The sequence below is a fragment of the Gadus chalcogrammus genome, chromosome 21 (assembly GCF_026213295.1).
Source record: "Gadus chalcogrammus isolate NIFS_2021 chromosome 21, NIFS_Gcha_1.0, whole genome shotgun sequence".
Lineage (NCBI taxonomy): Eukaryota > Metazoa > Chordata > Actinopteri > Gadiformes > Gadidae > Gadus > Gadus chalcogrammus.
Window position 1 is genome coordinate 20,435,683 of NC_079432.1, and position 22,821 is coordinate 20,458,503.

At 41.4% G+C, this 22,821-nt stretch overlaps 1 protein-coding gene across 11 annotated transcripts in view; it reads right to left on the reverse strand.

Annotated features, from left to right (window-relative positions):
• Positions 1 to 22,821, reverse strand: part of afdna (afadin, adherens junction formation factor a) — a 120,807-nt gene that overhangs the window by 77,487 nt on the left and 20,499 nt on the right. For 7 of the 11 annotated variants that reach the window (XM_056580838.1, XM_056580840.1, XM_056580839.1 and 4 more), the window contains exons 2-3: positions 3,406 to 3,601; positions 2,998 to 3,110 (exon numbers count right to left, since the gene is read on the reverse strand). In XM_056580838.1, the coding sequence (XP_056436813.1) occupies positions 2,998 to 3,110; positions 3,406 to 3,601 (309 nt within the window). The remainder of the gene's footprint in view (positions 1 to 2,997; positions 3,111 to 3,405; positions 3,602 to 22,821) is intronic. The other 4 variants (XM_056580844.1, XM_056580837.1, XM_056580846.1 and 1 more) reach the window with 1 other exon arrangement.

The window sequence follows — 22,821 nt, forward strand, 5'->3', positions numbered from 1 at the left end:
ATGCAAAGGATGCGATACAATAGGCCTTATTCAATATTATTGCATTGTTGTTTTACTAGTCTTAGTAAGTCGCTTTGGATAAAAGCAGAGAATGAATATATAAATGTGACTTTAATGCTTTCAGGTCTTGCAATGACTACAAAAGTCAAATAAAACACAAAATAATAACATAGACAACTATAACCAAAAATTATAAGCTCACTCATTATACCAAATAATATGACACCTAAATTAACAGGCATTTTCAGCATGTGTTCAGAACTATTTTTGATTTCGGTATCTACGTGGAGTAACCCGTCTTTAGGTACATTACAAGCATCTGAACAGTAAGGTACATCATGTTGAGGTTTTTTTTTATTCGTCAAAAGCAGTCAAGAGACTGCAGACTCTTGCCACAGTGCAGTACTATCTACCACAAAGAACGGGTCTGGACGGTCAAAATTAACGCGGTGGTCAAATGTAGTTCAATTGTATTGAAACTACTAGTGTTAAAGGGGCCCTATTATGCCCTTTTTTACTGTTTATTATTCAATATGTTTGACCTCATAAAATTGATTTACAACAATAAAGGGTGGTTATTTTGAAACTGGTAACCCTTCCTATTCTTATACATACATACATACAGGTGCATCTACATTTATTAGAATGTTGTGGAAAAGTTCATAATTTCAATGATTACATTTAAATATGTAAACTAGATTCATTCCACCAAAAATGAAATATTTCAAGCGTTTATTTGTATCAATCTTGATTATGGCTGACATTTTTAAAGAAAACCCATATTCAGTATCTCAGAAAATTAGAATATAATTTTTTTTTTTTTTTTTAATACGGAAATGTTGGCCTTCTGAAAAGTATGTTTGTGTATATGCACTCAGTACTTGATTGGGACTTCTTTTGCATGAATTACTGCATCAATGCGGCATGGTATGGAATCGATCAGCATTTGACCCTGCTGAGGTGTTATGGAAGCCCAGGTTGCTTCGATAGCGGCCTTCAGCATTTTTGGGTCTTGTGTCTCATCTTCCTCTTGGCAATACCCTGTCAATTTTCTATGGGGTTCAGATCAGGCGATCAGGCGAGTTCGCTGGCCAATCAAGCACAATTAACCTATTGTCATTAAACCAGGTATTGGTACTTTTTGGCAGTGTAGGGAGGTGCCAGGTCCTACTGGAGAATGTTATTGGCATCTCCACAAAGCTTGTCAGCAGAAGGAAGCATGAAGTGTTCTAAAACTTCCCGGTAGACGGCCTGGTGGACTTATGATTTGGTAAAACACAGAAGATGACATTGCTCCCTAAATCACAACTGACTGTAAACGTCACACTGGATTTCAAGCAACTTCTCCATTTTTCCTCCAAACTCTGGGACTTTGATTTCCAAACGAAAAGTGGGCCAGACCACTGTGCGACAAACCAGTTTTCTAACTGTGCGTTCCCATCAAACGTGACATTTGTCGCCCGTTCGCGCTGTCGCAAAAAGTTTTGTCGCGCCAGAAATCATAATCTGTCGCTGTGCGAGTTTTGGACGAATTTGGACGAATTCATTCTCAACCATGGCCCAGATAACCACCACATGTCTTCACCTTTTGTGGAAGAGGAGAGACGTTGGAGAACCCGTTGCAGTCTATTCATAATATTGTAATGACCACGGAAGAGGCAGGGAATGAAGTATTGATTATGATGAGATTTATTAGATGGGCCTACCTAATAACCCGTTTGTACACACAAGACCGGAAACCATAGCAACAACGGTAAACAAACCAGAAGAAGCCCAATCCCTACGAGAGCTCCCCGCGCTACGGCCATCCGGAGGCGCACAGAGCTTTTGGCCGTGATATTATGTATACAATTATATACTATTATATATAGAGCTCTGGGAGTCGCAAACGGCAACAATCACTTTCTCCTCCATGCTGCAGTTCACCCCGGACTGCACTGCACTGAGTTTGCCGGTTGAATGCTGATTGGCTGTTACGTTACACGTGTCACTCAGTGGCCACACTGTTGAACGCCGATTGGCTGCCATCACGCGAAAACTTTTGGCAGTGGAAACTCCAATACATGCTTGGAAATAGCTCTGTGAACAGACAGCTTCTTTGGTGATGACCTTTTGAGGCTTAGCCTCCTTCTTGAGGGGGTCAATGACTGTCTTCTGCATAACTGTCAGCCTTCAGCCGTCTTCCCCATGGTTTTGAAGCTTACTGAACCAGACTGAGAAACCATTAATAGGCTCGGGAAACTGAGGTTATTAGCTGATTAGAGCGTGACACCTTGAGTCTACAATATTTAACTTTTTCACAATATTCAAATTTTCGGAGACACAGAATTTTGGGTTTTCATGAGCTGTAAGCCATTATCATCAGGATTTCAACAAATGAAGGCTTGAAATATTTTACTTATGGTTGAATGAAAATATATAATATCCAAGTTCCACATTTAAAATTGAATTATTGAAATTACCTAACTTTTCCACAACAATTTATTGAAATGCACTTGTAGAATTCAAATTAATTTAAATGAGTTCGACAGGTGAATAATACCCGTCCACCTGTTTAACAATTAGCAGTCATATTCAAATTTATTGAAATGCACCTGTAGAATTTGAATACTACCGGTCGACTTAACTATAAGCAGCAATATAAATAAGAAAATTAGCTTTTTGGTCCCATAACACTGAAAAATGTGGGTACACTAATGTTTCAATATATACGACATTTAAATATTAATTTGCTGTGAAAAATGAAGAAAATGTATTTTTGCTGTATTTTGCTTAATTTATGTATAGATGTAAATATAGATGATACTGTCCAAATAAAAATATATATTGTTTTTAAAATTACCCAATTAAAATGAATTCAAGTACACTTAATTTGTTGCGTTACCTTCCAAAGTATCCATTTAAATGAACGTGTAAATGATGCCCTGGCTAACTGAAGAATGTATTAACCTCAACATGTTAAAGTCTGGAGTATGTGTATAGTAAGTAGTTGACTACCTTGGGCAGAATGTCGTTTTCGTTCTTGAGCACGAAGCGTCCCTCCCGGTCATCTTTGTTCCAGTTGAGCTGCACCACCAGAGGCTTCTCATCCAGGTCCAGCTTGCGTTCTTCTAACGCAGAGGATGGCTGGCCGTTAGGTTCAGACAATGTTTACCTTGCGGATACCTCAAGATGCAGGGTCAAAACAGCATTGCCTCACCGGCAATGCTGATTATTTATTGCAATTCTACAGCAACTACAACCGGCATCCATCTTTTATTGAGATTGGAAGAATACAAAGGTGACTCAGTATGATTAATAAATTCATTAATCTACGATTAATAACATAATTCACCGTTAATTTAAAAGATGCTGCACACACAAATGCAAGCACATCCACAGTTGTAAAGGGCTGTGCCGACTCACCCCCACTGACGTGGACCTCATACAGGGAGTATCTAGGCGAGGAAAGCATCCTCATGTCAGGTCGGAACTTCTCAGCCAGCGTCTCGATGACGTCCTGTGTGGTGGCCGTGCTCGACACACGGATGCACTTGGTAGCAAAGTTCCCTGCCATGCGGTCCTGGAAGTAGAAGCGCATCACACCGTGGAACTCCAAGTCCTGAAAGGGAAGGATACGGGAGGAGCCTTATTAATTGTGGACATCATGTTTTATTCTATCTATAATCTGGATAGGTGGCAAGCAACAGTTTCTGTTCCAATAGACTGTGGAATGTGACTGTCTGCACGCATACTGCTGTATACATGGAACTGAAATGTGCCTGCGCGCATACTGCTGTATACATGGTATTGAAATGTGCCTGCGCCTGTTGTGTGTAGGGTAAAGTGCGCAGCACATGGGATATTTATCTGGGTGTACATCAGTTCTGCAAGTTCTCAGTGAACGATTCGCTGGCAGGGGGCTTGTGGCACATTGAAAGGTTTGGAGACGTTTTTTAAAAAGTGTGTTCTTTAGGCCCCTTGATAAGACAATTGACTTTCAGTGAGACCTGGCGGACCATACTGACCCTTGTTGGATTTCATTTCCTGATTTAAGTACTTCCATGGACAATGTGCAGGGGTTTTTCTAGAAAAAAAAAGTAGCAGGAAGCAGACCCCTGCGCAAAGCCGAGGGAGCAACGCGACCGAGGCGGGGGATGGTGTGGAAGGGGGGTCTCCCCCTTACACGGCGCGAAGCCTTTGAAAAAATAATGATTAAATGGTACATTCTGAGGCTATCTTAGAGAGAAATTCTAGCTCTTGTGGTCATCCTGAAAAACTAAAATACTATCAACTTTTGGTAGACTTGTACAACTTTACCCTGTAAATAAACACGACAAATTTCAAAAATATTGGCTAAACTTCTATTAAGTAGGACAAATCACAACAGCAGCCGTCTGTTCCTGAGACTGCCCCAACGGCTCACTACCTTGTCAAAATCAAATTGATCAATTGCAGGCCCCTCAATACTGATCCTGAGGAGGTGGTTCAGGGTAGCGTTAGTCATGGTAGACCTCCTGTGCCATGCCTCTATGGAACAAGTTTTGGGGCTCTAGAGTCAATAATGGCGACGCTATAGAAATGTTACTATTGTTGTCGTTTTCAGTTTTGCACTTTGCAGACGGTCCCTAAGCTCGCGGCTGAAAGCCGACTGCTCGTAGAAGCCAATGCAATTCAATTTTGCACTTTGCAGACGGTCCCTAAGCTCGCGGCTGAAAGCCGACTGCTCGTAGAAGCCAATGCAATTCACCGTTCGCTAAAGACGGCTTGTTTGGATGAAAACTATGTTGTAGCTGGTTCTCTGGGTTACTACACTTTTATTGGGCTAATTCGACCGTGCAGCTGCCATTTAGTTCCCTGCTACGGGTTCCCTGGTAACAGGGAACCCTGTTCGACTGTTCGACTGTTCGTTTTGCTCTCGCAAAACTCTTGATCAACACTATTTCTGTCGTTCATTGAAACCGCTTTGTGCAGAGAAAACTGGAATGGTCTTGTATACTTGCTTAGCATCTTAGCGCCTAGACCAAAAACCCATTCAAATACATAGTAGCTAGCTAGCTAGCTGCTAATAACTTTAACGTTAGCATGTCGACTCGGTCTGGGAAACTCCAATTCGGATCGGAATATTTTTGGAGTAATTATAAGTTATTTGAGGATCAGACACATTGTCAGGTGGTGGTGTTTGGATATATTCGCGGAGAAAAGATCGTTTTGAGAAATAGTGTATGTTGTACAGCAGCATGTAAGTACAGATCCAAGTCTGACAGGTTCAGTTGGCATTTCGGTAGGATGGCGCACGCCGGGAGTATCGGGGCGCAGCGCCCCTGTTCCCTTGTTTAGAAAAAACCCTGATGTGGTAAGAAGCAGCTAGAGAGGCTGCAGGGTGCTATCACGCATCATCGATCTGGGCGACGTCACAGAATATAGATTGCATTCGAAATGTTACATGGGGCGCTGGAAACGTTTTTACACAACTTAACATTGTATTGCACGCACAGCAAGAATGTGCAATGCATAAATAGGTGACCGGATTAAAGCAATGTAATCAAGTGTGTAAGAGCATTTAAAATAGACAATCAAACAACTAACGTGGCACGAATACAAAGAATACATCTCTTTACGGATGCAGCCATCTTTGTTTTGACGAATCGTATCTCTCAGAATCTCGAATTGGACCGACCAAAAGAGGGTGTGCCTTGGTTAAATGCCGCAAAATCTGGGAGATTTCCACTTTGCAACTCGTGTGGGTGGTTTAATTCTGACCAACCATATTTTCAATGAAAGGCTCAATTCTAAATATTTCCAAATTTGGTCATCCGCTTTAAAGACTATTGTTGAATGAAGGGGCTCTTGTCAGAGACCTGTAACGATCTCTTTTTTTTTAGTAAACATTGTTGGAAGTCTTGCGTTCCAAGAGGCTGAACAAGCTGCTGGAGAGATGAAGAGGAATGAGCTGTGAGGCTTACAACATCAAACTAATCAGATTATAAACTTGGTTCTTTGTCTCACCGCTAACGGATTACTTTTGTAGACAAATAGATAAACCAAATGAATTAAAGGCTGCTCCCGGTGTATTCGTATTTTTTGGATGTTTAAATTTGAGCGTCACCATACAACACACTGAACACTTTAAAATTCACTGCTCTTGCGTATCCATGCAATGGAAGTGAACCAACACGATCTGCATCCATCTAATGTAATAAGTAACTCATCGATAACCCACTGTTTAAACAAATGAACAAGAAAAGAAGTACAAATGGTGAGAAGGGGAGGAATCCTCAACGGCTGTCTGAGGTGACAGAAGGTATGCAAAAGCAAGGGGCATCATTGTTCGAGCATGCAAATGCATGTGCGTTTGTGTAGGGTGATGGGACAGATGGTTAATAAGATTAATCACGCATCATGAATAACGCTTGGTTCTTAGAGCTTGTGTCTCTCCCATTCCAACTTTGATTAACTACTAATGGCCGTCAATGGCCACACCTTCCTTCCTATGCTTATTCAACAGTAGTTTCATTATTTGGGGGTATGATCTGCACAACCCAGGGTATGTAAAATCACTACATGGTTCTGAGCCAGGGTATTCCTGAATTCCTACATATGTATACGTATCTCTCCATCTCACTCTCTCTCTCTCCTAGGGACCACAAACCTTAAACCTAAAATACAAAATATTGTTCTAAGCACTATTTTTTTGAAGGGGCTGAGAATGGAATTTGAACTTTTCTAAAGGCTTCATTCAAACAGGGTTTTGTGGGACCTGTTGCCTATTATGCATTTGCAAAGAGTCACAGCGTTGTTAGAGCTACCACCCCTCCGATATGTTATAACAGCAAGATGTCTAATGCAGAGGACTACATTTTTAACATCTCATCTCAGTGTGCGGTGGAAACCACAAATTTGGCTGTTTTTCCAAGCCCGGTCATTAAAGCATGATGACTTCACAGTGGTTGCTGACTGCTACTTAGGGCCACAGTTAAGTTAATCTCTACCAGCACATACAGCAAGGTGGTTGGTCCCTTCTCTGAAAGACCAGTGTCAAAGTGCATCGATTGTCTGTGCATGTATGAGAATTATTAGCACAAATAAATCCATGATTGTTTAATAAATCCATGATTGTGAGACTACATGTAAATGTGTACCCATTCAAATTCCAACACCAAAGTAACCTGCAGAGCCAAAAAAAAGCAAGGCTAAATAAGGTCTGTCTGTGTACGTGTTGATTGATACTGATGCAGGCACCAAGGGCACATGCTGTGACTCAATTAAAGGTTGGGTATGGAATTCTCTTTTTTGGCAAAATTACTTGAAATCCTTATCATAAACCACTTACAGCCACTGAATTAGAAGTACTGACATGAAAATTAAACACGTCAATCATCTGTGGAACGGGCAGGGCTCGAAAAACTCCAGCCATGGATTTCCAGACCCACCGAGGGGCATTGGACAGTAAGTACGTCAATCAGACGGTCATACTGTACTCCCCCTCCCCCGCGCGACGCCTTCGTGCACGTACCCAGAGCAAGCTTCTGTTTGTTGTTATCCTGCGGTAGCTACTGGAGCTAGCTAACTAGCTAATGGCTCGCTCTCACGCATCTGTGTTCGCGTCCATGTACTTAGAATGGGTGGAGTCAGAGTCAGCGTTGAAGGAGAGGGGGTAGGACCATTTGAGTTGTGTGTTTCCAAAATCTGCTGGGGTTTCGCAAATCCCATACCCACCCTTTAAGGATATTGGACGAGCTGCTGTGAATAACTCTTGAAACTCTTAAAAGTGACCTATAACTGAGCAATATTAAGCAAGAGCTACATATGCAAAAACTCTAAAATGTAACTTTTTTGTTTTAAAGTTGATCAAAGGTAATAGCAGGGGTTGACATTAAGGTTTCAAAAGCAGTTGCCCATCGGGCAAGTACAGGTCAGGTTCAACTTGCCCGAATGTGTTGTTCACTTGCCCAAATTATAATCAGAATCTTGAACAGGCCTCTTTTTGCCAGGCACGCGGCCTGGTTTTGGGGGGGCTCAGAAAAATCATCCTAGCTCAGACTGAAGCTGAATGTTATCTTCCACACATGTTGTGTTTAAAAAATAACAAACTTCCCTTTGTTTACTTATTTATCGAGCGTTCCTGCATGATTTCATGCAAATGTACTTAACTAAACGTCAGAAGTAGTAGCAAAGATATGTCTTTTTTAACTTTCACGTTTCTTGTAGCTCTAACTGAATAATCACAATCGCGTTTCTAGTAGTGTTGTCAGTCACGATACTGGATTTTCTAACTTTGACACTATACCTGGAAAAATATCGATATTCTATACCATTTTCGATATCAGGGGAAACGTTTTTTTCAGGAAAGAACATACCCAAAGTAAATAGAGTATATCTCCACAACTGCAAGGGCGATAATGTCATCTTTGTGCCAAAAGAAAGATTGTTGTGCAAGTGAAATATTCAATGGGGATGATACTTGGTTAAAGTGAATAAAGCCATGGAACACAGCATAAGTGGAAGATAACATTTCCACCTGAAATAATTATCAGTTGGTCTTTATCATTTGGGAGCGATGTCTTGAGACACAAATAAAGGTAGATATCTTACAATTTTGACACCTCTATTTAAATTTCAGGGCAAATATATTCAAATGCACCAAGCCAAACACTCGCAAATAAACATATGGCCACTAGATTGCGCTGAAGAATATGTTTTCTGAAGGCAATTTACCTATTTCCTAAGAAACCTTCTCTTATTCATTGATTGAAAATACCATGTTTAGTTGCACAATTTGGCCCAGACACTGGGTTATCTGTTTATGGTGGTTTTATTCGACCAGAATCAACTTTGTGGACAAAAATCACAAAGGTCATACTTCATTTTTGGTTGTTAAAAGAAAAGGGGACGTTTCTTCTTAAGTTGTTATTTGCGAGTTTTAGTCACAGAATGATATGGTTTGGACTGTTGGAATAAGTGGAGGCTCAGCTTTCATGTAATATATAGTTTGTGAGGGTCCAATTTCGTGAAAAAGATCGCTATTGCTGTGCATGTGCACAGTTATGAAACCCAAAACCGTGTTCTTGCATATGACTTTCCTTGGTAATTTGCCTCAATCCTAAGTACTTCCAAACTGCACTCCTCCATCACTACTCCATTTTCCTTCTACCTAAACCGTTCGCGGAGGCGCTGCACTTGCGATGCTAGCTTTGTAGGCTAACCTTTAGCCAACACCTTCGAATCAAGGCCAGAGAACGCACTGCGAGTGACAGAAGGCGGGGCTATATTCGCACTGAAGCGAAGCGTGTCTGTTAACTCGCTTTCCGAGAGAAGAGAAGACGGCGCGCTGATCAATTGCAAATACTTATATTTTGTGTTATTTTGCGGCAAACAAGGTTGTTCTGCAGTTTCTATAAACATTTGAATAAATAGCCTTTATATTAACATCCACCCAAAATCCACTTGCCCGTTCGGGCAACCAGAAATCAATCTCAACTTGCCCAAATATGACTTTTGGTTCCCCCGGGCAAGCGGGCAACCGTTAATGTCGAGGCCTAGTAGTGTAAATTCCTATACATGAGGAGAGAGTAAAGGCAAGGATATCTGTGGACCTTAGGGATCGAACACAGTATCTTTCAGTGTAGCCCTTTGCCAACTTTGCATATCTTAACAGCAGTTAACTTTGGAGATTGGTATTAATGTGTAAATGACTGGAAATCAGTCATGTGTGGCTTAATTTGGTTCACCGCAGCACATTCCATGTTAGACAGTAAAGAATGTTATGTACTGCAGTTCTTTGTTCACACCACCCTCTTCCTCTACAGCACACTCAACTACACACAAATGCTTTTACATTTTTAATCCTTTTACATTTCAGATTCTAGTTTCCTTAGTCTAATGCTAACCCTGACGGTGCAAAGCCCTAGTCATCAAAGATGATGATGCGTGTTCAACTACCATTCTTAGTGACAGACCGAAAGACTTGTGCTCATAAATCGAGCCCTGATTTATCTCTCTCCTTTTGACATTTTACAATGCACATGGGCTACAAAGTGAATACCACTGAATAGAAAATACACAGCTGGAATGCATCTGTGCCAGTGTTTCCCCTACCATTGTTCAGGCCTGGCGGCCCGCCAGGCCAACGAGCGCCCCCGCCAGGCCAACAACCGGCCAATTTTTTTTTTTTTTTTATTATTATTATTAGCCATAATATCATAACCATCCAAGCTCACCACCAGCTATCTCAATATGTATTGGTGCTTTATGCTCCTGTACATGAAATTAGTTTACATTAAATCAACTTTGTTGAAATTTTTTTTTTTTATCATTGATTTTTCCCTTATTGCCCAGACGAAGTTTGAAGACATACACCCCCCCCCCCCCCCCCGTCAACAATCGCTCCATACCTCTCCCCCCTCCCCCCCCGTCCAACAAATACCAACAAATACTCTAGCATCCCGTGAAAAATTTATAACAAATCACACTATCAGCTCTTACCACCGGGCCTAAAAAAAATTCTAGGGGAAACACTGTGTGCTATACTGTTTGTTGCGTTCACTTCGTTTCAACTAGCATTTCATTTCAGCTAGGACTGAAACTCGTCAATCATAAATATTGTCCGGAGGGTGTGGAGAGCAAGACCGTGTGAAAAGGAAGGGTTTGACAGGGAGTGTTCCGGTTAGCTTGTGGAAATGGATTCCAGCTGCAGCTCGTCACCACACATGCATAACCCACCTCTACCACTCCAGGTATCTCTCTCACACACACACACACACACACACACGCTTCCTGAATCAATATTTTTTCAGCCCCCACGTTGCTAACAAATTCTTCAGTAAGTGCCTTCTCAGGTCAACTGAAAGAGGCTCAGCTGCACCTAAAACAGAAATGGAAGAGCAGAGAGAAAGCGCTAAAGGCGGGCGGGCCAGTAGAGATGGACAGGAGGGCTGAAGAAGAACAGGAGTCGAGACAGACAAGCGAGTCGAGAATGACAGTTGAGTCGAGACAGACGGGAGAGTAAAGAGTGACAGGTGTGTCGAGACAGACGGTTGAGTCGAGACGGACAGGAGAGTAAAGAGTGACAGGTGTGTCGAGACAGACAGTTGAGTCGAGACGGACAGGAGAGTAAAGAATGACAGGCGTGTCGAGACAGACAGTTGAGTCGAGACAGACAGGAGAGTATAGAGTGACAGGTGAGTCGAGACAGACAGGAGAGTAAAGAGTGACAGGTGAGTCGAGACAGACAGTTGAGTCGAGACAGACAGGAGAGTAAAGAGTGACAGGTGAGTCGAGACGGACAGGTGAGTCGAGACAGACAGTTGAGTCGAGACAGACAGGAGAGAAAATAGTGACAGGAGAGCCGAGACGGACAGGTGTGTCAAGACAGATCATTGAGTTAAGACGGACAGGAGAGTTGAGACGGACTGGAGCTTCGAGACGGACAGAGACTGAAAGAAGACATCCCCAGACTTGAACTCGAGGGGAGAGCGAGGGAGTCAAGTAAATGTAAAATGGAGATGATGAGTTGATTGATCACATAGATAGATGTTTTTTCACCACGACAAGAACCTCTTCTATAGTCAGCATGTACAAGCCAGCCCATCCACCGCCACTTTGTGGTGCAACAGACACATGGATGTGTGTGGACTGTCTGTGTACTTCACAAACAGTACATCATGGCACCTAAAAAGGATGCTTAAAGAACCTAACCTTGTTTACATGTCATTGGGAAATGCGTTATTGGAGCGTAGTTTACATGTAGGTACATGAAATTGATGCAGAATACTACAGTGAATGTGATGGTGACAAGGTGCGCTAAAGGTGTGACAACACCCACAAGGCTGTACTGGTATGTCTGTTCCCCCGCTTTAACAGCAGAGGTAGTGGAGGGGCAATCAAGTAGAGTCCCTTCTAGAGTCCCTTCAAGTAGAGTCGTCGACGTGAATCAGGTTTGTTGCCACAAACTCCGGGCCACTAGGCGTCGAAACCTGAATGGCTGTCTACTGGAGGCAGTCTGGACAAGGCTTAGCCAATACTTGAAAGAAAATAAACATTAAAATGTCTGACTCAGCAGACGTCGAAGGATTTGTCCCTCGTCACGGATCATCGTCCGTTTTCTGGAAATATTTGAGATTTAGCGCAAGCGATATTACCCAGCAACAAACAATATGCAAAGGGTGCCATAGAGTTGTGTCAGCACCGCAAGGCAACGAATTTATTCAGCCATCTGAAAACACACCACGAAACATAGTATGACGAATGCACGAAGGCTGAAACTGTTGCATCGCGTCTAACGAGAGATGTCCCACGTCAACTTGTCCATAAAAGCGAGCCTGTACAGCGCAACACCGTATCCATCCAGCTCACAAAGACACCCCAAAATCACCAATGCAATCACATTCCATTTGGCCAAAGATACAATAAACAACGTCAGTAATGTGAAGCGTAGTCCTGCATTGAATTGTTCTGATACTGTAGCATATTTATTTAAGTAAACCTTTATTTCAGACACAGACACCTTTATTTAGGTCAAAATCAAGAGATTTCTTTTAACTCATATGGGTACAATGAATAAAGTGAAATAACTAATTTTGATTCAAGAAGGATGTTAAAGCAGTTAAATACAAGAACACCCCCAGATACCTCGTCTACTCCCCCCGTCAGGGTTCCTCGACTACCCCCTCCCCCTCAGGACTCCTCGTCTACCTACCCCCCCGCTGGCCCCACACATTGCTTTCTGTCTATGGCAGTGGTTCTCAACCTTTTTTGAGCAAACGCCCCCATGACCTTACCCTGATCCTCTGGCGCCCCCCCCCCCCCCCCCCCCCCAATAAAAAAATTAAAATTAAGAAAAAACCCCACTCACACTCGTGTTATATTGCTTAAAGTGGTCAGTTCATCGTTTTTCATTGATTTTACGTCGGCCAGTAATAGCAATGAATGCCCTCTGAGTCGGTTTTGGTACATAAAAATATTAATGAATATTCATGACATGCAATTAAACTTCCAGAGAGAGCGAGAGAGAGAAATGGTTGGAGCAATGGTTCGTGTCCCGGCCGCGGCACCCTGCGGCCCGGGCACCGTGACCTTGGGCACCGGGACCAATCCCGCGTCTCCCGCCATGCCTCGTGAACGAATGAATAAATGGCCCGGGAACCACGGGCACCGCGGCCCGGGCAACGCGGACTCCACGAAAACAGATCACAAGCAGAGGCCTAATAAGGCCTACATGTTTTGTATTTGAAATGTAACAGTCTTTTCGCGGAGACTCCGTTCAGAGCAGCTGGAACTGAACAAGAGGAAGGAGGTAAACGGGCTATGAAACAAAATTTGATCAGTGTTACTATAGAGATGACGATAACTGATGTAACAGGAGTCCGGGCGTAGGGCTGGGCGATTTTTTTCGGTTTAAACGATTAATTTGCATTTTTACTTTGCTACGGTAGGGCAAAATTTTATCAGTGTTACTATAGAGATCATGACGATAACTGATGTAACGGGAGTCCGGGCGTAGGGCTGGGCGATTTTTTTCGGTTTAAACGATTAATTTGCATTTTTACTTTGCTACGGTTTGTGAAATGGCTGAACCGAAAAATCGCGATTTAAAAACAGTTCTAGACTCTTCAGATTTGTTTTGCTTTAAGGGACTCCGTAGTAGCCTCCTCTCTCACTTTCCAGAACGCACGCAAAACTCAGCCAACTACAAACACATTCACCGCGCCCCCGACAGACGTAGGGGAGAGCCGGGTCGATTGAAACACTTTTCAGTTAAACCTCTTTTTCAAAGATGACGTTACGTATAGGGATGGGCTGATAGTCGATTCTATCGACTATCGCAGTAGATGGAGTCCATCGTCGATCGTCTCAAGTAGCCGATAAAAAGGCGATAATTATATTTTAATAAAAAAAAATATATATATATTTTTTTTTTTAAAGCGCTGTGGTAGCTATTTTTTCAACTTAAAAAGCACCGCAAATTGTAATTGAAATGAACTGGCACCGGTGGAACACATACTATGTAGCGCTGACCTGCCGTATTCACTCACTGCTGCAAGAGGAGAGGGGAGGGGCTCGAAACCTACCGGTCTGCTCGCACGGCGAAATGACATCACACCCCGCTGCACCATTTCCGGGTCACAGCTGTGGTACATGAGCTGTGTTCGAAATCGTTCCCTATTCACTCACTCACTATTCCCTATAGTGTTCATGATATAGTGCACTACATAGGGAACGAACAAACGAGAATTCGGACACTACGCTGAACATTTCTAAACGTCATTTGCATCAGTAAATGCGCCGGGTATTTGTGTGACGCAGACAGATGCGCCCAGATTGTGTAAACAAACCGGGCACTCTAGAGGAAAGCTGGAAGTTGTATTGATGTTGAATGTTACATTTCCTTGAACAAGGTTTTCTTATTAATTTTCAATGTTTCATTTTCTTGTTAAATCCCAGATAAATTGTTGATATTTCTAAACGAAAGCCGGAGACTCCATCATTAAATGTAGTTGTTTTCGCCGCTTGCGGTTAGTGAGCTTCTTCTTCTCCTCCGGAAAAACACGACTGCATTGCATTGTGGTATATGGGAGTATAACACGTAGGGAACATCATATGTGCATATAGGGCATGAAATTAACCAGTGAGAATTCGAACAACACTACAAAATAGCGAGCACCCTATATAGTGCACTATATCCGTGATAGGGAACGATTTCGAACACAGCTACGAGCTGTGTGTCATCAGCGTGTGTCATGGTAGACGGAGGCTTTCAGATACGATGGCGTTCGGTTGCCATGACACTGCCATGACGCTGCCACAAGCTTGCGCTCATGTAAAAAAAATGGCAGGGGAAATGGAAATTATGATTTCTCTGTGCAATGTACTATGTATCTTCAGTTGCACGTTTTTCTATTTACCCGGATTAGTGTGGACAGGGCCTGACGTTTTCATTAACGCTACCACCACAGCTGCGTCTTGTGAATCTAAATAATGCCGTGACGAGCGGGGATTCAGGAAGTAACGTAACCTGATATAGCCCCAGAAATAAATAAAATTGAAAAAGAATTCTCGACTAGTTTTGGCCAACGAAAATGAAGAGACATTTTCGCAGAGTATTATTTTGTAAAACACATTTAGTCTTGTTTTTATTTGTCAACAATATTGCATTATGTATTTAATTATAGTTATTGTCACATGACCAGCATTTACGTTACATCTCGTCTCGTTTTCCTCACGTGATAAAGGGTCGTTGACGACGATATTTAGTCATCATTTTCGTTGACGAAAGCAATACTACGCTCAACAGACATTCACACTTGAAATGAGTATATTTTTTGTTAATGGTGTTTGTCTGTTCTACTGTAGAACCATGGCGGCGCAACAGGGTTCCTCTGGAGGGGGACCCGCTCCCCATGTAGATGGAAAAGGCTCACACTAGAGAAACGAAAACAATACTTATTTCTAGGGCTGGCCCGAATTATTCGAATACTCGTTCGGAAAATTAGTATTCACAGCTTAAATCAGTATTCAGAGCTTTTTTTTTTTTTTTTTCCACACGTACGTGACGTTACCAGAGCGAGGGAGGCAAACTATAAGCGTCAGCGACACCAAGCAGAGAAGCGAGAGAGCTGGAGGAAGAATAGATATCTTGTTTCCCTTTACTTTATAACACAACATTAGCGGGATCTCTGGAGGAAAAGTAATACTTTAAACTAGAGCTGTCAGTTAAACGCGTTATTAACGGCGTTAACGCAAACCAAATTTAACGGCGTTAAAATTTTTATCGCACGATTAACGCAATGTTTATATTAAAAAAAAATAATAATAATTCTTTGGCTCAAAACAAAGAAGCAGTAGCCTGACTGCTATGTTCAAATGACATTTGTTCAAAGCAGTCGTTTAATTGCACTATAGGCTCTTTTTTTGTATCGTCCTGTTTTGATCAGTAAATGCCAATGTTGTTATCAATAAAAAATCATTTGCACAAGGCAAGCCGATGCACTTCACCATGTTGATAAGAGAATTAAAATGAGAAGAATTATGGGACAAAAAAATCAAGGGATATTTAGCATAGAAAAATAATTTGTGATTAATTGCGATTAATCGTGAGTTAACTATGACATTAACGCGATTAATCACGATTAAATATTTTAATCGCTTGACAGCTCTACTTTAAACCTTAGCTTAGTTGTTTGTTTGTGTTCACTGTACGGCGCCGCGCCAATCAACTGTGACTGGCTTGCTGCAGAGCGTGAGCGTCTTGGGAATACCCGGTCAATATTATGGACACATACGACAAACAATATTCGGTATTTGTTATGGATTTATTGTAGAAATTCCCTGAAAAGATGCACGTTCCAGGATGAATTGAAAAGCTCCCGTAAGGGCTGAGATGGCAGAGAACAGCTGATTTGGAACAGAGCAACAGCTCTTCGCTTTCACAGGGAATAACTAAGGAACTTCAACCTACTTAGGCCTACTAATTAACGTTCAAAAGCTATTAAATCTTCAACAAAATATGCAGATACTGTCAAAATCGGTTCCAGGGAGTATATAGGGATTATTAATGTTGTTTTTGATGGTGTTTTTTTCTGGAACGAGTATTCGAATATTCGTTCGGAAAAACCAACGAGTATTTGAAGCCTGAAAAATGGCATTCGGGCCAGCACTACTTATTTCATGAGATTATACACTTCAAAAAACTTTTGAATGTTACATTTCATTTCTGCCATGTCTGTTATATAACTAGATACCACTAAATGATACAAACTGTACCATTAAATTAAGTAAACAGTTATTACTTTTCACCACGGAATCTAATGTGTGGCGCTACAATTTCTTCTCGAGGGGGTTTCTTGTGCCCTCGGGGTATGTACTCTTTAGCGGGGGGTGTTTATTGGTGAACATTTTAAATATTCAGAATACATTATTTAGAGCTCTGAAATGTTTGTAACAGAAAAACCATACGTTTAATTAGAATCTTCTTTTGGTCAAGTATTGACGCAGTATTTTTGGGAGTTATTTTAATTAATTGAAACCAAATTTCAATATCATAACTTTTAAATTGGTGAGTACCACTGAGTATTTGCAACAACGATTCTATTTATATAAAAAAAATATATATTTTATAAAAAGTAACACTGGCTTTGTGAAGCCATTCAGCACATGACAAAATTGACAGGAATGCACTGTGTTAATGTGGTGAGAACATGACACCATAACAACGTGTGAGCCATACTGTGTATGGCATGTTGTCTTGGCAGCACAGCCACTTCTCTGGTGACAGTTTGACTAGAGCTCATAAAGTAGACCAGAGATCTTTTCTGAGTAGAAAGAGATAAATTGAGAGATAGAGATGACGGGTCTATGTCAAGTACTCCTAAACGTTAGACTAACGTTATCCCCAGCCCTTTCTGCCGGCGATTTGAATTCGCCCAACGGCAGGGTCTGGAGGGGAGGAATACATTTCTTCCTGCTTCTGATCCGCTTTTACTTGAGCCAATGACCATGCTGGCATTCCCCCTAGAGAGCTGTTGGCTGGTTTAACACAATGACGACAGGGAAGCAAAGGCAAGCAGCCAATTACGTACAGAGTCATTTGAACTACGCCCGTTGATCATGCCTCTTGTGCTGAAGAAAATGACAGCAGGCTCCCCAAACGTGCATTCTATGATTGAGCTTGGTCTGGCAATAGCCAGGGTACCGAAATGTGTGCCTGGGCACTAGTAGTAAAACACAGTATTTATAGTTTCTTCTTGCCGTCTTGCACTTAGGTAATAAGCAACACTTAAATGTATGTTTCTAATATTTCTGGAGATCGGGTTGGGGTGTATAAATCCTTTTTCACGGCCAAACTTGACCTTTTATCCGATCTAGCGTACTTTGGCATTAATGGCCCGGTGCCGTAAATCGGGATAAGGACATCCCTTACCCTGATATGATACGATACCGTCCGGAGAGTGGAAAAAAATGTGATATGAACTTTAGATGTGAACAAAATTATTTTAGACTCATTAAGAATATGCTACGACAAAGGCTTACTTTGAACTATTTTATGCTTCACAGCTTTCAATTAATTACAATATTTGTGTTAGTCTATGGTTTGCATGACTGGCACTTGTTTAATCTGGAACCTTTTCAGGAATCATGTACATCTCAACTATGTTATGAAGTAGGGCTGAAAGATTAATCAAATTCAAACCGACAACGCAATGCAATAGAATACGATTTTCAAATCACAGAGCCTGTGATTAAAAATAAATAAATTGTGTGCATGCAATGCTTCCCTCCGCTCACGTCTCATGCGAGTGTGAACAACTTGCGAAGCTATGCTTTGATTTGTTGATGCGGACATAAAAAAAAGAAAACTGACAAAAACCCAACCACCAGGGATTGAAAAAATCGAAATTACTCCGGCAATAGCGGAGTTCATAGGGAAAGATATGACAGACAGTGACCATGGCCGGGTTTACTGCTTTGGTGAAGACACTGGATAAACGGAATCGACTCGAGATGTTTTTTTATTGTCTCGGACTTGTCTTGGATTCGTTGGCAGTGCACTCGGACTGACAAAAAACCTGACCACCAGGGTATCAAGTAGACCGAATTAGGGCTGCAACAACGAATCGATAAAATCGATAAAAATCGATTACTAAATGCGTTGGCAACGAATTTGGTCGTCGATCCGTTGTGTCGCGCGATTAATAAGTTACTCATAGGCGCAGCACTGTTTACAGCCAGCCGCCGACAGGTTGGTTCATGGTTCATGCACGCCCACAGCGAGCTTTAGTGTGAGCGACCACAGCTTGTATTTTGGTCATATCTTAAAACTGGACTGTAGGCCTACATAAAAGTGTTGTACCTTCACATTTGGGTTATAAAGACTCCTTCAACTCAGTATCCGTCTAGTCCAACCGAAAACTGTCAGATGCTGCTGCTGCAGACGTTGTGCAGACGGGCTCGGAGTCGGCACCGCGTGCATCAACAGTCATTCAAAGCAGCGGTAGTAATCACACAACCGGACGGTGTAGAAAGTCCTGTCAGTTAAAAATAGTAATGCAGTTTTTAAATCCATGTTAAAATCGGCAGGATATAGAGCTCGTTAGCTTAAAAAAAAAAAACTAACCAATGGTCACAAACAGTGTCAAATGTGATGTGTTCAGGTCGGCTCAGTAATATGATTAATGCGTACAAATGCTAAAAAATAATAATTGTGATTTTGGTGAAAACTTGTTTTCCCAGTAATATAAAATAGATAGTAAAGATAGAATTATGACCCGTTTAATGTCCTATCTTGAACTATCATCATCTTATCAGCAATTAAAGCAATATTACAAGTTCTATTTCAAGGAGTCTCGAAAATGGTATCAATAGGTTTGACTGGTTAACCATGGACATCCCTTATATACATATAAAAGAATATCATACATTGTATGTTTTTTTTGGTGTCATCCCAGTTATGTTTTTTTTAATCTTTTTATTATTTAATATTACTTTTAATAGTTCCGGGACGTTGGAGCAATAACCTGGTGTTTTTACACTTCAGTCTGCACTGTGAATTTGAAGTAATGTTCTGTTTTTGAATAAAGATGCGGCAATTCCAAATGTTTATTTTTTTTATCCGATTCATCGATTAATCGAAAAAATAATCGACAGATTAATCGATTGTTAAAATAATCGTTAGTTGCAGCCCTAGACCGAATACCACACGACAGGGATCACTGACTGAAATGATTCAGAGTAGGCTATAAATGACCCCGATTTAAAAAGGCACTGCGAAATTACTAAGGAGATAGCGGAGTTTATAGGGAAAGACTCTTGAAAAAGAGATTTTGAATCTCAATGAGAATATTCCTGGAAAAATAAAGGTTAATAAATAAATAAATAAAATAAGACGCCCCTCAACACGTTGATCATGGCCAGGTCTACGGCTTTTGCTAAGCTGCTGATAATTGGTACAGCACACACCCCCAGCACAGGTTTTTGTTAGGCTTCCCTACTGGGGCTACATTTTTTCATCTTTTACAAGTTTACATATTTATAACGACTTTGAGTTATCTACATACAGTATACGAGTGGAGGAGCCACATATGTTCTTTTTTATATTTCTGCACTTAAGTCTGTGTGATTTGTTACTGACTGGAGAACAGTAAGATTAGTATTTCTTTTTCAATACAATAGTTAAATAAGGATGTTATATGAATTCATCTCAACACAGGCCTGGCCTAAAGGAAAGCACAGTTTGTATGTTGACTGTAGGGATGTCCCGATCCGATATTTGGATCGGATCGGCCGTCGATATTAGCAAAAAAATGCATATCAATATCGGATCGGCCTGCACGGGAAAATCCCGATCCGGACTCCCGATCCAGCGCACCAATGTAGGTAATCCATTCCAGTTTTTTTCAGCTTTTCCCCCCAAATCCGGTCCGCGTTGTTCAGCACACCTAGCGCACACTGTGTGTGTGGTAATTTGACTATTTTCTACTCAGGTTTTGTGTGTGTTGCTTTTATATATAATGTTATATTGTTTACAATATTGTTTACACTCTTGTTGTTCAAGAACAGAGCACTGATGCCAATTCAGTGTGTGTGGTAATTTGACTATTTATTATTTTGTCTATTTTGTGTTTATTTAACCCTGAATAAACAGGTCAGCTTCTCATTACCAACTATTGTGGATTATTCAAACTAACCTAATTAAGTTGGCTGGTTGTTCTTAAGAGTAAAACCCTTTTCAACACGAGTAGTACAACAAAATAAGTAAATATCTTTAATACATGCTTGGATCGGCCGGTATCGGTATCGGCCGATGCTAAAAGCTACAATATCGGTATCGGATCGGAAGTGCAAAAAGCTGGATCGGGACATCCCTAGTTGACTGCTTCCAATGTTTTGTTTGTCATACTATACAATTATTAATTGCTTTTGTTTGTACTTTTGTGAGTTATACAGAACATAAGAAATCGCAATCGCAATTTGGTGTCAATAATGGCAATTACATTATTTCCCCAAATCGTTCAGCCCCATTATATTATTGGCAGAAGAAAAAAAAAAAAGAATCTTTATCAAAGTCTCTCTATCCATCTATCGAAGGAAAGCCCCCTCCCCCGCACACTGACCAGTTCCAGAAACAGACACTGTTGCCATCTACCCAGCCATCATACGGCTCATCCATGGTTCAAAACAGACGTCTGCAGACCATGCTGTAAATGCAATGGTCTGCAGACGTGCAGTGGTCCATACTCGTTGAGCAGGCTCAGCGTAGACTTCACCTAGAGTACGGACTCCTCACCCACTCAATCATTACCATGGCTACGCTGCCAGCATAACATGATGATAAAGAGAGTGCGGGAAAGGCCTGATACACACAGACGAGGCTTACAAAGACAAATGTACACATACCAGCCCTCTATCCCTTACACCACACACACACACACACTCTTTGTCTGCCTTTCACACATACAGATATACAGACTGTAGACATCATTGCATTGTGGGAGTGAGGCTGAGGCCAGCAGATCGGTTGGAACCTGGACATCCATTGTCCTTTCGAGAAAGAACAAGTGACCCTAAATACACAGTTTTGCCCACCCATATCTACCGTAACATTTTTTCCCCACAGACAACAGCCTGCACTACTGACTGGCTCCAAAAAACACACCCACTGCCTGAACCTAATATTCAAAATATGGGGTGTTTTTCATATTGATATTGTACTTATTCGGGTTACTGACTGCAGAACTGGAAATTCCTGAAACCGAGTGATGTTAACTTTTTATTTTCATGTACTTTGCTTCACTGTTTGTTTCAAGTCTCAGAAATCTCAAGCCGTTTCTCAATACCAAGTACTCAAAGATCGGACTTGCGGACTTGCAATTTCAAACTTCCAAGTATAAACCTCCGGGGACGGGAGGACGCACCTGCATTTGGTCCAGCAGCGGAATCAATTTCGTCACCACCTCAGCTCGTCTGTTAATTGTGCTACGGCCTCATGTAGGCATATACTACTGAACAATATAAACAAACTAGAAAATGCATTTCCTGCAGAAAATGCGGTGAGTGCTGCAGTACAAAGTGAGGTTGAAAATATTTTTTAATAAAGCCACATTAAGACTTGCTTAAATCAAGTGATGGGATTTCAACAAAAGTTCAAAAGTCTAAATGAAGTAAACAATGTAAACATGCACATCATTTAAAAAAAAAAAGTTAATGTTTTGAAACAAATAAAGGGACAGCTGAATGTAAAGCATTGCTAAAATGTCAAATTAATTTAATTAGTATTGCCAGAGAGAGAGAGAGAAAGAGAAAAAGAGAGCGAGAGCGAGAGAGAGCGAGAGCGAGAGAGAGAGAAAAAAAAGCCGGTGCGTGATTAAAGGTAGACCAATAGAGAGGGAAAAACCGGGCAATTTGCGAGAAAGGTAAGACAAAAAAAATTGTTGCATTTTTCACCCCCTGCTCGGCTGAAAACATAAATGTATTTCGCAAGTGAAGCATCTCTCTGTGTTCTCCTGCTGGTATCGTGGTCTAAACCAATAAGAGACAGAGCTCAGGCGGGAATTTGCCTCTGATTGGCTGTGGTCCTGTTCACAGCTCTTAGTTGTGTGTTCAAAAAATGTGAGTGACCTGAGCAGGCTGAGTGCTGAAACGGGAAAATAAAATAAACGCGACAAAATGAGTGTAGGGAGGAAGAAACATTAAAAGCTTTAGCATTAAGAAAAATATCATTCCATCCACCCCCTCTACCGAGTCCATCCATACAAGTGACAAGTGTGCAGATGAAGTGGCCCAGCTGCATTTCAGCGACAGGCAGCATTAAAGGGGTAGTTCGGAATTTTGGACATAGGGTCTGATTCC